We start from the raw sequence: 16,886 nt of genomic DNA on the forward strand, positions 1-16,886 counted from the left end.
GATGGAGAACACAAGACATTCATTTCTCAGCCTTTTTATGCTTGTATTGGTATGACATGAACTTAAGAAATCTTAATTTTCAGTTCAAAATGCATTTTTCTCAGGAAGAGCAGTTAACTTGTAATTCTGAAGAAAGTACAAACATAAAATTTGCCACGGCATTATTTTGCTGAACTGTCATAATGCTTCCGGAACATTTCAAACAGCTAAAATGAAGAAAGATTGGAATTATAATAGCTGTATTTTAGAACATACTCACCCTGGATTATAGAGCATAACTGCTGACAGGTTCTCACAAGATTTAGAAAGATCAGTCATAGACAAGCTGAAGGAAGATAACAGTCCACTCTAACAATAAGACCATAAAATAAAACTATTAGACAAGCAATGATGTGCTTAAAAACTCTTGCATTGATGAAATATTAACTAAAGTACACGAAGCAAATTAAAAAAGGCATGATACAACAATCAAGGCATGTCTATATTAGAAATAAAATTGTGAAAAGGTTTAAATTTACCAAACACTGATTTAATCTCACCTTTCTTTTCTCCCTTAACTTAGCAGCTTCTTTAGGGTGGTTAAAGCGAAACATGTTGGTTCTTCCAAGTAATATAACAGCACCTGATGAGAAAAACACCACTCACTGACAACATTCTGCAGCTGAAAGTACCACGTAATTTTTCAGACACGCAACACCTAAGCAAAGACTTCCATTAAGCAAGAACAAAATGAAAATGCATTCTGACAAGTGTATGTATAACCATGCATAGTCACAGCTACCTTAACTTATGCATAGAGTGTACTCCTTCCTCTTCCTACTTAAACAAAAATGAAAACCCACACATGTTCACACACTGCATGAATACAATGGACACAAGGTCAATCATGTTCATGGAGTTCAGTTAAAGAATAAACATAGGGAAAGGAAGCAGCTGTCCAATTTGATCTATATCCTCTTTAACGGTGCTTTGGAAGCCACCAGCAGGTGCAGATTCAACAGGAACATCTGTAAATGTGACCAAGAACAAACTTGTCCATCCACTACTGATCAAACTGGTCAGGTTTGAATCCAACTACACTAAAAGCTCCAGATCTCCATTATTTGTACTCGCACATTTTTCTTCCCCATGTAGAACACTGAATTTTTTTGTCACTCAAAACAGGATTATTAGACTTTAATACCCAACAGCTATTTTCTGATGGAAGAACCATGAATAATTCATATTGCTCAATGCACATCTATTACTGTATTTAATCAGTTAAGGTATAGGTCACAGATAATGAGATTCTGAGTAATTCTTATCATATTTTAAAGACAATGGTACCAAGATTAGTACTTCCCTACTAAGAAGTATATTGTCAGTGATGTCTCACTACTGTCGTAACATGGAAGTCTTCCAAGTTCACCACCTCAGAACCAAGCATTTATGTGTCAGTTGGTATGAAGCATTTTTAAAAAGAATAAGGACTCCATTACACTCACAGTATGAAAAAAACTGTACTTAAACTCATCACTACAAATTCTTACCATCTGATAATGAAATTATACCCTTAGCAAGGAATGCTTCTCTTAAAATCAGATTAATTAGTGAAAGGAATGAGAGAGATTTGTCTTTACAAACAAACTGTGGGTTTGCTGACAGGTAAAGATAGATACTGAGAGATAAAGAAGCAATGGAAAGAACCATAAATTCCATAGGAAAAGAAAAGGAAAGCACGGCGGCCTGTTGCTTATTTTTCTAAGTTGTTAGACCCAGTGGCCAGAGGCTGACCTCATTGTCTGCAGAATTGTTCAGCCACAGCTCTGATGGTAACAGAGGCCCGAAAACTGACAAGGGGTGGGGTATCTGATTTTTACAGTGTCACATCAGGTTAAAGCTTTGTTAACTGAGCGAGCCTCTAAGTGTATGACCAGCGCTCGGTTATTACAGTATGAATCTTGTTTAATGGAACGGGAAGATTTAGAATTGAAAAGTAGGGTTTAACCCAGCCTCCTGTTTGAACAGCCCTGGAGAGGGAGCTGGGAAGAAATCCATGACTGCATTTAGGTGGTAGATCTCCAGACCCGGGCTAGGGAAGATTTGTGAGACACTCCTTGGCCTGAGGGAGAAAATGTGTTTATTGATGTGTCTTCAAGGGTGGTAGAAGGGAAACGATTTACAGGATACGCTGTCGTTAATGGAAGGGAATTAAAGGAAAGGGGGAGGTTGCCGCCCACGTGGTCAGCTCAGACAGCGGAGCTGTATGCGCTTGTGAGAGCCTGTGAATTATACTGGGACAAGATAGTGGATGTTTTTACTGATTCTAAATATGAATATGGGGTGATGCATGCGTTTGGGAAACTTTGGGAAGAAAGAAGTTTATTAGCCTGCAGAGGAAAAACGTTATCTCATGAGACCTTAATCTCTCACCTATTGGAGGTGGTGAATTTACCAAAAAGGGCGGCAATTATACACGCCAGGGGAGATCAGGCAGGGTGCTCAGAGGAGGCAATAGGTAACCGACTGGCTGATGAAGAGGCTTGGAAAGCTGCACTGTTGCCAGAAATCTCTAAGATCCTCCCCTTACTCCCAGTAACTGCACCGCTGCCAGAGAAACTGTCTCTTCACCAGAGGAACTTGAGATAATTAAAACAGAGTGGGGCAGAGGAAACAGGGGATAATTGGTTTACAAGGTATGGTAAGCAGTGGATACTAAAAGCTCTGGCCCTACAGTTATTAAAACAACTTCACAAAGGGAGTCATTGGGGCACCCGAGGACTGGCAGAAGCCTTCCTCAAAATGTATGCTGCTGTGGGTCTTTTTACTCTGGCAAAGTGAGCTCTTGAAGGTTGTTTGATTTGTGCTAAAACCATTAACAGGGTTACAAAGAAAATTGCCAGGGGAGGGAAGCCCCTGGCTGTATGTCCCTTCCAAGGATGCCAGGTGGATTTTACCAAAATGTCTGAGTGGCAGTTTAAATATCTTCCGGTAATAGTATGTCAGTTAACAGGGTGGCCAGAAGCATTTCCAGCTGTTTCAGCAACTACAGGATCAGTTATTAAAGTATTTTTGGAACAAATATTCCAAGATACAGGATTGTGGAACCAATAGACTCAGATAGAGGAACTCATTCTACAGGAAAAATTCTTCAAGGGGTTATGGCTGCTTTAGGAACACAATGGAACCTCCATATCCCCTGGCTCCCCCAGAGTTCGGGCCAGGTTGAAAGGATGAATGGAGAAATACAGAAACACCTTTTGAAGATGGTGATAGAAAACAAGATGCCATGGGTACGGCTCTTACCACTGGCTTTAGGAAGAATAAGGGCCAGACCCAGGGGAGACATTCAATTATCTCCCTTTGAACTGATGTTTGGAATTCCTTATCCTTGTAATTCTCAACCTAGTGGGGGGGTATGCATATTTAAACCAGTATGTGGCCCAGAAACTGTCTTTTGTGAGATCTCATTGACAGGAAGCTCAACTGGCACAGACCCTGCCTTTGGACCTTGCTATTCATAACATCCAACCAGGAGATTGGGTCCTAGTTAAGGAGTGGAAAGAAGCACCACTGGTGGAGAAATGGCATGGACCTTTCCAAGTGTTACTGACCACAGAAACAGCTGCCAAAACAGCTGAACACGGGGGGACCCATCCTACACAGGTCAAGGCCTGAGGCCCCAGAGATTTGGACATCTCAGCTGGAGGAAAAGAAGGAGAGGCCACGACTGACACTACACAGGAGTGAACTGGAGCAGCAGCCAGTGCATCGACATCGGGGGAAGCCCCACGTACCTGCCCAGAGACTGCCTGCTGGAACAGTCTGTAAGGGCATCCCTCCTTTCAAATCTCCAGTCATTGGGGGCTAATCTTCACTGTCATTGTTTTCTTTATGTTAAGCTGTTTCTGTGCCCTCACTCACCACACGTTGTGCGGGAGATGAGGAAGGGGCAGTCAATAGCTAACTCATGTAAGCACAAGTTAACTATTGGGAGACAGCAAATGTTAGTTCAGACAGCAGACGTTAACTACAAAACCTGAGAAACTGAATTCACCCTAATCTTGTCAAGATAGAGGGGACAAGGATTATCTCAGAGACTGCTGCATCACTCCTCAAAGGACTACGCATGCCCAGGGAGAAAGGTGAAAAGTGCACTGTGAGGAAGACTACTGGTCTTCATCAGTGTATTGGGTTGACCCTGAGTTGATGGACAGTCTTTGAGACCAATTACGCTTCTCACAATTTACATATTTAAACCGCACAGAAAGGCGGGACTTCCCCTTTTGTCGGAGCTCGCCTGCTGGGAGGTGGGGGGCTCCGGAGCCTCCCGGCCCCGCCGGGCCGGGCCGGGGCCACTGCCCCCTTCCCCCTTTCCCAACGCTGTGGCACGGACCCTGGGTGGCTGGGGGGGACTGTCCCAGAGCCGCAGGCAGCTAAAACCAGCCACGGACTGCTCACAGCTAAACCCATCCAGCGCGGCTTCTGGGGACCGGCGGGTCCCTCTCCTCTCCACGCGGGGCCGGCGGAGTCAACGGGAGCCGGCAGAGCCTCCTGTCTGCAGCCAGCACACTTCGTGCTGAACTGAAGAAGACACCACGCAGCCAGCAGCACAAAGGGAGCGAGGCTTTCCCCACCGTAAAGGCTGAACAAGAACACTCTTCAGCATGGCGGTGTCAGTCAGAGAGAAAGAGAAGTGAGTCACATGGGACGGAGCTGAGCATGGCGACTGGGAGAAAAGAGGGCGGTGCCACGATTCTGGCGGGCAGCTTAAAAGAAACCTTCTTGCATGCCGTGGTAAGAAATTGTAATACCACAAACTGTTTGTCTCTTTAATCCATTTGAAGAACATGGGGGGATGGAGTATCTTCGTGTGCCTGTGAAGATTGTGAAGAATGCCAATGCCAGGCTATATAGTAGTAAGAGGCTGTTAGAGACTTGTGGCGAAGAAGAGCCTTTGTGTGCAGGCCAAAAGAACTTATCCTTAAAAAGATGAATAACCCCCTGTGATGGCCCATGTTTTGCAGTGTGAAGGAACTGTGAGATTTTTCATGGGAGAGATGTTCTACACACAGCAGATTGTTTGTTTCCGGGCGGATCTGCTGTTGGTGGCAGTTTGGGAACCACGTGCAACTGAAGGAAAAACCCTTTTTTCCCTTAAGCGTAAGAGAGAGACTTTTCAAGAACTGGAACACTGACTAACATCGCATGTTCTGTTATCCCTTGTGTGAGCTAGGTAAAAGGAGAGAAGTGCTGGCTGGAGGGGGGGGGGGGGATTTGCTTTAATTTTGTTTTGTTATTGTCTCTTTACTTTTAATTCTATTAGTAATAAAACTCTTTCATTGTACTGCAACTGTTTAAGGTTTGTGCCTGTTTTGCTTTTCTCCTAATTCTTTATCTCACAGAAGGAAAACAAGTAAGTAATGAATATTTTGAACCAAAACCACTACATTTAATTGGTGTTTCTGCCCGGTTTCGAACTCAACCCGCTACAATCAGAAAGACTCCCAAGGAAGAGGAGAGGCCTTCCTCAGCACAACCACCAGGACACACAGCACATGTGTGACCCTTATGCTAATGATATTAATGACTTCCGAGAAATAATTTGTATAACCGCGCCTGTCCCAAGGAATGTGATGAATATTCATAATTTAACCCATAATACTGTGTTGTAGGAAGCACCGGTGTGTGTGTTTGGAGGAGCGATCCCCACACACCCAGCGTGCTGAATAAAGCAAATACCCACTTCTCTGACTCTGTCTCTGAAGACTCCCCTGGTCCGGTTTTGGCACAATTCAGAGACAACGTGAAAGTGAAAAATTAGGTTAGGAGATTACATCATTAGAACATTTCTCTTAATAATCTTACCTTTATATTGTCAGTTAGGTTTGGGCCAGAGGTGGGAGAATAATTTTTTAATCTTAGGAGAAGAAGTAGCAAAAACCTTTAACCTTAGCAATTGTTGGGTCTGTGAAGGGCCAGGAGGATCTGAAGACTGGTCATGGGTGGCCAGCCCAGTTGAGCCTAAATGGTGAATCAGCACCCTGAGTGAGGTCCATAACAGAATGGGATTTTGGGGTGAAGAAGAAAGTCCATGGCGACTTCATTCTTCTGAAAGAGGCATTTATTGTCTAAAGAGAATAGGAAGTGTATAAGTGGGAAAAAGTGTTTGTGACTGGACTTTGTGTTTATCAATTAGCAGAAGAAGGGGGAGTGTGTGGAAAATTAAATGACTCAAACTGCTGTTTACAAATAGATGACAATGGAAAAGTGGTGAAACAAATAACAAAAAATCATGTACTGGTCCAAACATAGAAAGGATGGGAATGAGACACATTTTTGTGGTTACCTGGTGGACTATGGGTTAAACAAATGCTTTTTTTTCCTCTTATGTGCTGTAGATGATGCCATGAAGATTTTTTGCCTTTTCTTTTATACCCGTTATACGTTTTTTACAACTTCTGTATTCTTAGTGCTTTTTTTCTACATTCTTGGACTTGTTTGTTAAGCTAAGAGACTAAACATTTTAGAAGCTTCCTAGCTAGGGATCAGTGCACCCCAGACCCCAAGGTCCTCTCCAGAACACATTCTGTAAACTAAGATAGAACCATCCAGGGGGAAGGCTCCTTGGGGAGGGGGGCTCACTTGAGCCTCTCATTGGGGAATCTTTGATAGATATGCTAATTAGTAAAACCTATAATGTTATACCCCATCTTTTGGGGGCGGCATTTTTTGCAGGGTGCATTTCAATGCATATGATCCTTAAAATAAATACCAAGGTAAAATCCCTTTTCCCCTTCTAACCGTGTATGACTCTTGATTTTAAGACCAAGAAAAGGCATCACAGGAACCCTAATCTTTTTACCATTGTCTTGGGGTGACTTTATGATATGTATCCCATATCACTGCCTATGCCCAGAAATTAATTTCTGTGCCTTTCTATGCCTCTAAACTGAGCCTGAGAGGGGGAAGGAAAAACTGAGCAAAACTTTTTCAAAGCAGTTTGCAGCTTGTTCAAGGTCACACACAGATAGCAATTGGTTTTCCCAGCTGTGGCAGGGGAGGGAAGAAGGACCTGGCTTGCTGGTTTCCCAAGGACAGTTTTTTGGCCAGTGGTTCAGCTGCTTTTTCTCCAAAGAGAGACTGAGAGTTGAATTTTTCCTTCCCTGGAATTTTGGATTTTCTCCCTTTTCTACTGGACTGCTTGATTGCTTCGACATCAGAGCACATCAGGAGGACTTTCCACTGGGCACAAAGGGCCTGGCCCTGGCCCAAGCCCCAGATCCAAGGAGACCAAAGGGAGGACTCTGACACTTAAACTTTCCCAGGTTTTTCCTCCACAGCGAGAGATTTTATTATTTAGCATTATTATCATTTTCCTGTGTGTTTGTTAAATAAATAGTTTTTATCTCTTTCACTTTCCTTTGAGGAAAATTTATTTTTTCCCAAACCTGGTGGGGGGAGGGGTGGTTGTACCTTCTCTCAGAGTATATATTTCTAAATTTGGCCAAACCGGAACAACCACGCATGATCCCTTGCTTAGTGCAACTTATTCAACGTGATCAAGGGGATGCAGGCAGTAGCCATGCCTACTGATCCGGAAATGGCTACAAAAGGACAGAATATGATGTCACTGCAAGTAACTGCAAAACAAAACAAAAAAAAAGACCCAAGAACAGAAAAGTAAGCCAATGATAACTAAAATTTGTAAAGACAATTATTGAGAAACTAAAAGAGGAGGGATTGAAAGGAATGAGAGAGATTTGTCTTTACAAACAAACTGTGGGTTTGCTGATAGGTAAAGATAGATACTGAGAGATAAAGAAGCAATGGAAAGAACCATAAATTCCATAGGAAAATAAAAAGGCGGGGGGAGGTATACATTAGAAGGGGGTCTGTATTAAGCATTTCAGGAAGTCTGTACCTCTCAAGTACCTCAGTCAATGGGGAAAGAGAGGTAAATGAAGTTGGGAAATTAGGATAAAAAGTGGGCTGCATCCTCTAACAATTTTAGAGACCCCAGGAGAATGTCTCATGGCCTCTGCCTTTATTTGAATACAGTAACAGGACTCCTCTGTCTCCTTTTTGGACATAAACCGCTGGTGTTCATGGATTAATTTTCCCAACATTAGGAATATCAACTCAAATTAGGTTATCCAGTCTTAGCAAATAAATGGCAAAAAGCACTACAGGCACTTATTGCTGTCTACACAACACCTCAATTTCGGATCACATTTGCAGTTTACCTCAGTCTAATCTCAAAAATAGATTTCATAAATCTCTATGAAATTCCTTCAGTCACTTTCAAGTGAAGATAAAAATAATTAATTCTAAACATTTGTGGCCACTTCACTAGGTGGAAGCAACTTAAATAAATTAATTAAATTTTCAGAATTAATAGTTATAGATGTGTGTCCCTAACTTCATAAATTTCAAGGAAGACAGGAGAGAGAAACTTAACAGGAAGCACATGAGAGTTCATCCTAAATGTTGGGTCATTTGAATAACTCCTAGGTTTCTGTTTTAAGTACATTAAGGTTGACCGTTTGGCCCAAAACCCCAAAAACTTGTTCTAAGGTGAGGATATATTTAAGGTAAATGACAAACTTTAATTGCGAATATAACTCAGTTACCTTTAGAAATCCTTCCATATGTTCTTATGAGTAAAAAAATATTGTTAATTCAGTTACATTAACAAAAACACCACATTAGACAGAATTTGCAAATGATGGAAGAAATCCATAGAAGGAAGTGGCAATTAATTACCATGCCTCTTATTTTTTTTAAACTCCATGATGGTCTAAAATTTTAACACATTGTCAAATGAACAGCTATTAATGATGAATGGAAACATTTAAATGTATCAGCAGTTAATCAGTGTCACCTAAAAGCAGGTATTTAAGGACACTGGCTCTTTGTGCTGTGAGACTAAATGCTAACACAGCTGGGATAAATGGATTGCACATGAGTCCTTAAACTGCTGATTTCATCAGTTGTGCACACCTAATGTCACAGTTGCTACCTTCCTCTCAGACTCAGTCTCCTTGCACACACGAAAGGTCAGCTTATGCAGCTGTTTTTTACAATTTAGCAACCCTAGACAACCCTTTCTCCTTTGAGTTGCAAATTTCTGTCTAAAAAATTTTGTGAGGGAAAAAAGTCATGTTTCCACTTTAAGAAGCACAAAAATCAAGTTGTAATATTGAATCAGGGGGATGGGTAAGCAGAGGTTAAAGAACTCATTAGAGGTTACTAAGAATTCATTTGTTAGAAGCAATGCATACCACTTGCCCAACACTCATTGTGCCCACCAAAGCAGGATGAGAAGATATGAGATTATTGATAAGGCGAAGGAATCTTGACCAAAGATCCTGTTTTTAACCTAAAACTAACTCAAACCAGTCTTGAAGTTTGGATTTAGCTCAGGGGCTTAAAGAGCATGCGCAGGGAGGAAAGGTGAAAAGTTCAGGATGAGGAAGACTCCTTACTTCATCTGAGGAAGACTCTTATTTCATCTCAGAGACCTCTGCCCATGACCACCAGACAACACTGCGCAAGCGCAATGTGGATGTAAATTACTTCTGGGCTCATTGTAATACAAAGCGAGGCTAGGAGGGGCTAGGCAATGAATATGTATAGGTGTATTGGGAAACTCAATGAATATGGAACTTATAACCCTATATATACCAAGCTGAATGCAGCTATCGGCACGCATGACTTTGGAGGAATTATCCCCCATGCATCCCAGTGCTGGAATAAACATACCTACTTTACTACTTATTCTAGTAGTGGAGTCTTTCCCACTCATCAATATGCATCTGAAAGAGGGATATAGCATCCAAACTCCTACTTTCTTCTGAGGCACACTGAACATTTTCTGCTTTCAAAATGCAGCAGGATAAAATAAAGATGATTCATCACAACTCAATTTTTATTGTTTACAGTGTTATTTGCTATTAATATCAATGTTGTTAATAATTTATGCATGAGATTTACTCAAACCTAAGACCAAAGGGGCTGGGCTTTTTTCTTTTCCACCCCTATCTGTAATAGAAACAAGCACATATGCCTCTCATTTTGCATGAAGAAATAGGCACTCTAACAAAAAATGCCAATGTCACCTCTCTACACCAAAACTCCTCGATTTCTGCAGGCAGCCTTTAGAAGCATTTGATGGATTTCAGAAAGGATGCAAGACTCCCCTTGTTTAACACTGCATTCTTCCTTTGTTAGGCTAAGCTTACTTCCCTGAAAAGAAGCTCTTAGAGTAAAGTGAGATGGTTTTTCAGCAGCTGAGCTGTGTCACAGCCTCACTCCTAAACAGGTCTTTTTCAGCTCCTTGCTAAATGGGAAGATATTCTAGGTGCTCCTGGAAGATAAAACATCATGAAGCTCTGCTGCAGCACTCACCAGCTCACTTGGCACTCAGTCCTTTCCAGGCCAACACCATATATCTTTGTTCCCAGCTGTCCTGGCTGCTTTTTAATTTCCAGATTTTAAAGCTTTTATATTAAAATTGTAATTCTCTCAACTTCCTCCCTAAGGGTTAGCCTCTCCCTTCTTGTCATTTCCTAAAACTGCAGCAAACAGATTCTCCAGCTCAATCTCCTGCTGTACAAAAGCATTTGGCGATAGTATTAAGTAGGAACAAGCTGAAACTTGGGGAGAGGGACAGGGGTGCCTCTGACATTATTTTAGTCCTGTAGAGATCTATACTCTTTTTCTTAACATTACAGCAATCTGGCATGGAGTTTGCATTGTGTAAAAATGAACAGAATCAAAGGGTAACTATCAAACCATAACCAAGATTATTGAAGTTGTTTGTGTTCAGGCTTTTTTCTTTTTTTGATTTCCTTCTCTTAGGGAATTTTCTCCCATTTTGTTGCTAAGAAACAATAACGACTGGTACTTAAGAGAGACTAAAGAAGTGGCCACAGCTCAGGGGAGGAGGGCACCTGGCTGCACTTCTCTTATCTGAGGGTTTCTCTTGGAAGGGCAGAGATACCAGGAGAACTGGGCTGGGGAAAAGGGGGCTGGGCACATCTCCTAGCTCTCTTGGTTTCAGAGGAGAACGGTAGAGCTGCTGCTTGTGGGGGGGATTCGCTGCAGCTGCCAGAGCCCAGCCCTGCCCTATTTCTCCTGCCATGGCTAAGCCTTTGCTCATGAGAGCAGCCATTGAACTGGGATCTTACTGGCACCCTGCCTCACTGGAAAAGGACCCTTGCCATCTGTTTGGGTGCCTCAGGGGAAAAGACCGGGACCCCAACCCCCTCCCAGAGGGCACATCTCCCTGGCTGTGTGCGGCAGCTGCTGCAGAGGAGCTCAGCTGCCACTGCCCAGCTCCGCTGCTTTCTGCCGCTGCCCTGGGCTTTTTCACTGCACTCTAACCCACACCCTCTGCCTGCCGGGACACCCTGTGACCCCTGCTACAGCTGCAGAGTTTCTGCTACCTCTTGCTTGCCACCCCAGGTAAGCCCACCCTGCCATTCCAGTCCCTTCTCTGAGGTTCCTGCTGCAGCCCATTTTTGCCGTCCAGCCTGCCCGCCATCACCATGTGAGAGAGACACAATTGAATTCGTGACACAGCGCCACCTGCAGGCGCAGGGGAATCATCGCACCCGCCCTGCCCAGCCAGGAGCCACCAGCGCCCCTGCCGGCTGTGAGTGGAACTGCACCGAAAGGGAAACCGCCTGCGGCCAAGAAGGCTGTCACTGGGTTTCCAGTTTTGTTTGTTGTTGCTGCCGGTGTTGTTGTTCATTTGCCTTGTTATCCCTACATGGTAAAGAATTGTTATTCTCTTTCCCATATCTTTGCCTGAAAGCCCCTTAATTTCAGTTTATAATAATTCCGAGAGAAGGGAGTCATATTCTCCATTCCAAGGGAGGTTCCCACCCTTGGCAGACACCTGTCTTTCAAACCAAGACAGAAGTGGTTGAAATTAATAAAGAATTGTCTTTTCACCACATGGCAATTCTTTGACAATAAAAACACCATGGGGTTTTCCTGGTGGTTTTGGATTGTAGTTGAGAAGACATGAAATTAAAACTAATTAAACAGTAACCCCTTTATATACACATAAATATTTTTCAGTGCGGTTGCCAGGAAGAAGCGAAGAGGCTGTGCCTGAAAAATGACATTAAGCTAGGTAATACCTTGGTTGAGGTGTGTGGGTTCTGTAATCTGAATACCATTCACAGAACACTGCGCTCCATTCAGTGGGATGAGGTTCACAGTTCCACTGAGATTCTCAAAGATGCAATGCTCACTTTCCAGATCAAGGCCATGAAGAACTAAACACAAAGAAGTAAGATAACATAATTAGACTCCTCACAACCAGTAAGATCAACATGCTAATAATAATTTATTAAGACACATTGCACTACATATCTGAGAGTATATTTTCTCTTTATTCTGGACAATGTTTTCTTCCTTCCTTTATCACGTCCTGCATGACTTAAATATTTACTGTTTTATTCTAGTGGAAAGTAGTGTGCTGGGTTGGTTTTGCATTTTTTTTGGTGTAATGCTCTTTATTCCTGTGCTTTGATGCGTGATTAGCAAATGCTCCTTTCTTTCCAATAAAAAACAGAAAAGTATAATTCACATATTTGTAGAGAGAGATTCTTTGACCAGTTTTACCAGGAAATAATGAAAACTTGTAGACCTTAAGGCAAACATGCTTAAATCTGAAAAGACAGGATATAATATGCCATTGTAGACAAAAGGAAGCCTAAAGTTCTTACATCCTGTGACATTCAGGGCTTCTATCAATCAGTTATGCTACTTTCTATTTTTTCTTCCAATAATGTATGATTATGTCTATTGCTTAAAAATCCAAAGCATCAAGTTTGGTAGTTTCATGGAATTTATTATAATAAATTAAATCCAGACAACTTTTGAACCATGAAAATACACCAAACTAAGTTATTTGACACTCAGATTCTCACCCAAGAATTAAAGGATGCAGTTTACTTAATGAACTGCCTTCCAGGAACTTATGTAAAACTTATGTGATAGGACAGTCGAGATCTAGCAGTTAGTTGCTTTGGTAAGAAATCAATAGGAAAATCCGTAGATTTCTACCAACATTCAGAATTTTTTTAAACTCAAATCTGAAGTCCCAAGACTATCTTAGATATAATAGTATAACAATGCTGTCATTATACAAAAGCTAAGAGAATGATTTTACAGTAACTGTGACAGGTGCTATATGAAAAAGAATAGTATTTTTACAGGTGCTATTTCAAGAGAAGCAAGAAATAAATTAGTAACGAGTATATGAATATAATTAAAGCCCACAAGCTATGCTAGAAGTCATGCTCTTTAAAGTGAACTCCATGCAATTCAACTTTCAGATTTTCCAAAAATTAAAATACACAAAACACAGAACAACTAACTGAAAAGGGGAAAAAACCATATGAAGCTTAGTTCATGTATTAGGATACTGGAAGAAGAAAGAATATAAAAATGCCAAATTCCATACCAATATCCTGTTCTGTCATAGCATCTTCTCTGCCAACATATGTTTGGCCCTCCTAATTAAGAGAGAAACACACATTATTTCCAGTTGGAATCTCGCTATCTTCCCCACAATAATATAATTTATCCTTCCACTCTCTCAGGGTAACCTGAACAAAATACATATTTAAATATACATGAAAAAAAGGAATCACACAGCATTTTCAGAATGCTTTCACAGTCTTTATTCCACAGTATTATCAGCAAATTCAAGTTTCAACTGTCCAGTGCAGAACCACCTTTGCAGTTTTGAGACAATCTAGATTTGGATTTTAAAGGTCAAGCTTTATAATTACATGAATGACAAACCAATACACATAGATAAAAATATGAAACACCTATCTCTGGTTAACCAGATGATTCTCAGGATAAACCTAAACAGATATTTTAATTTCATCACTTGCAACCTCTTAAGAGCTTTTCTTGCAGCAGCAGAGCAGCATAAAGAGCTTTTCTTACCATAGGAACGTAATGAGATAGCAAATCAATACTATAATTTTTCTACTGAAAAAATCATAAGGCATATAAAGGCTATGGAAACACAGATGTGTATTTACCTTCAAGTGGTACAAGATGATACCAGTACTGAGAAGATCATCATCAATGCCAATGAGATGAGGCAGTTCAGAATCTAACACAACACCTATCCCTTCTTTCCTCAGAGCCAAGGTTTGTTCCTAAAAAGGACAAAAGTCTATTTATTAGGATGTGCAAGAAATACCCCTCTTTCTTCTCTTTCTAAACTACATTTAATGTAACTTCTTCTCTGTAGTATCACACCAAAGAAAGAGCAATATTTTAGAATTTTTTGATTTTACATTTTAAACCTGACCTCTACTTCTGTTAAGCATTCCAGCATTGCTGTTGAGGAAATCTGTGAAGGTGTTATTTGAAGGAAACCAGACAAACAGCTGAATTATACCAGATAAGGAACATCAATCAAGAGCGTAACAAAGCAACATTGTCTAAAAGCAAGCTATGTGCCACCTTTCATAATGGTAAGGAGAATTTCAAACTCCTCAGCATTCAGTACAGCTAAAGAACGGAACAGAACATTGAAACTCTTCAGCAGTCCTTTAAATAAGCTGAACCTTGCACAATAAAAACCCCTGACACCTGAGAATTCAGTAAACCTAAGCAGTTAAAATAACATGCAATGTAAGAGAAGCACTGCCAGTAGTAAATAAACATAAGAAATATTCACAGCACATCACTTCAGTTCTCCAAAATTCCTTTGGGCCACATTGTACAGCCATCCATAGGTTGAAGCACCATTCAGCAGGACTGCAAGTAGGAGACTTCAACCTTGGATAAAGTATTGTATGATGTAGTACACAATAGTCTATGCAATAAATAAAAAATTAATTATAGCTTTGAAGTAAGCTTTTGTCTTTAAGAAGTTTAACTTTCAAGTTGAAACAGAATCCTATTGGCTCCCAGGCCTGGAAGATAACAACAGTAGAGACCATGAATGTGCACACAGAAACACACCATTTTTCAAGACAAATGTGTTTTTCTGTGTGAAAGAACTGAGCCCTGACAATCCATGAAGCACAGGCAATGTCAGCAGATATTCCATCTGTGTATTACAAGTAGCACACTTTTCTCCAGGTGCTAGTAAAACAGGAAAATAAGTTTTTTGACAGCTGCATGACTACTCCTTTTCCAAGTCATCAAATGTCTTCTCCAGAGCCATAAAGACACTACATTGTTTGAAAGAAAAAACAACAGATAGATTGTTATACGCATTTTCCCAAGTACAGCAATCTGCAAGTCTACAGGAAGAAAGCAGATGTAAAACCTCATTTCCCTACAGACAAAAAAGGTCAATACTGATACTGTCTAAAAAATTCCAAGTATGGATATATCTGGAAAAGGTAAGATGATAATACAACATACAAAACTCTGCAAAACAAAACTGGGAAATGTTACTCTGGTCAAGGATGAATGAAAAAGTTCTCCAGCATTCAGAAATAAAAAAAATAAGCTGTGATTCGTGTGCAGGTCGGACATTCAAAATGCGCCCAGATATTCCTTGATATTGTAAAAGAGTCGCATCATAAATCTAAAAAATACAGCTTAATTAATTGTTCAGGAGAAGAAGTAATTTCAGTCAAAAATACCTATCACATATTAGATATTTATTGACTAGCATCTAAAGTTATACATAATTTATAATGTTCCCATATGACAAGGATGAAGACAAGACTCTGAGGACCGGTGACTGGTTACTGCCAGCACCTTTGGCCCAATGGAATTGATAAAATATTAAGAGCTGAATATTTTTTCCCCAGCACAACAAAGCATGTTTGCTTTTTGCCAACGTCCCTGACAGAGGAAAAAATAAACATCCCAGGAGACAAAGAAATTATCACTGGGTGAGAAATAGCTCACAAATAATTAAGAATAAAGAAACAATATGATTCTTTATTTTCCAGTCTTTTAATATTCAACACCTTTTTACTATAATCAGAAATAAATCATGCATAATTGTGATTTAAAACAGATAGCTTGGCTTTTTATTCAGATCTAAAATTAAAGAACATAAATTAATTGAGTTTCTAAAGTCATACTTTGTAAACAACTGCCATTCACGCACAGAATGCATCCTTTTAATGGAAATTTTAAAAGAAATGCAGCAGACAGTAGCTGTGATTAACTATGACATCTTTTAGTTTAATATAGGTTGTAAATCAGCTTTTATCTTCAGATAAAATTTACTAAAAAAACACTGAATCCTAATTAGATACCTGGAGTAACTCCTAAACTTTAATTGCTTGGCTTAAAAATTCAAAAGCTTCTGCAAGGATGCTTCCAAATGGCAAACAGTGCACTTTTGCCCCAAAATAAAATCACAGAAACATCACCAATAATAGATCTTTATTACTCTGTTCTCTAACAGTGAGAAAAAGAAAAGAAAAAGGCCCAAAAGAAGTAGTCAAAATGCCTCTCTTTCATAGTCAACAGCATAGGAAGGATATTTCTGAAGAGGGACAGACCTCTTTTGAAATAAATTGAAGGTCTGTAAGATATTACAAGGCAGAGAAATTATTAGATTTAATCCACTATTTGATTTACTTTCATTTGTGCTACATGATTTTAAGAAGTGGTGAATCCATAAGTCAAATGACAAGAGCATGAAAGGTTGCTGTCCCTATTGAAAATTACTAAGTCAGAAAATTTATGAAAATCTCAAGGTGCAGTTGAAGAAAACTGAATGTACCCACATGCTTCTTAGCTTGAATTATCCTTGAACAGAAAAGTGTACACATACTCCCTCAGTATTTAAGATGTGTTCACAAGCTGTGGACAATAAAGCAAGCCAAGTATTATCCACAAAGGAGCACTTCAGTTGATCTAAGTGGTTACTGTGCTCGGAGCAAAAAAAG

At 40.4% G+C, this 16,886-nt stretch overlaps 1 protein-coding gene across 6 annotated transcripts in view; it reads right to left on the reverse strand.

Annotated features, from left to right (window-relative positions):
* LOC309584915 (kinesin-like protein KIF16B) overlaps positions 1-16,886 on the reverse strand; it is a 171,854-nt gene that overhangs the window by 79,159 nt on the left and 75,809 nt on the right. For all 6 annotated transcript variants that reach the window (XM_082301249.1, XM_082301248.1, XM_082301250.1 and 3 more), the window contains exons 13-17: positions 14,055-14,174; positions 13,463-13,514; positions 12,132-12,269; positions 540-622; positions 260-348 (exon numbers count right to left, since the gene is read on the reverse strand). In XM_082301249.1, coding sequence (XP_082157375.1) covers positions 260-348; positions 540-622; positions 12,132-12,269; positions 13,463-13,514; positions 14,055-14,174 — 482 coding nt within the window. The remainder of the gene's footprint in view (positions 1-259; positions 349-539; positions 623-12,131; positions 12,270-13,462; positions 13,515-14,054; positions 14,175-16,886) is intronic.

Source organism: Coloeus monedula (assembly GCF_965178545.1).
Source record: "Coloeus monedula genome assembly, chromosome: 2".
Classification (NCBI taxonomy): Eukaryota; Metazoa; Chordata; class Aves; order Passeriformes; family Corvidae; genus Coloeus; species Coloeus monedula.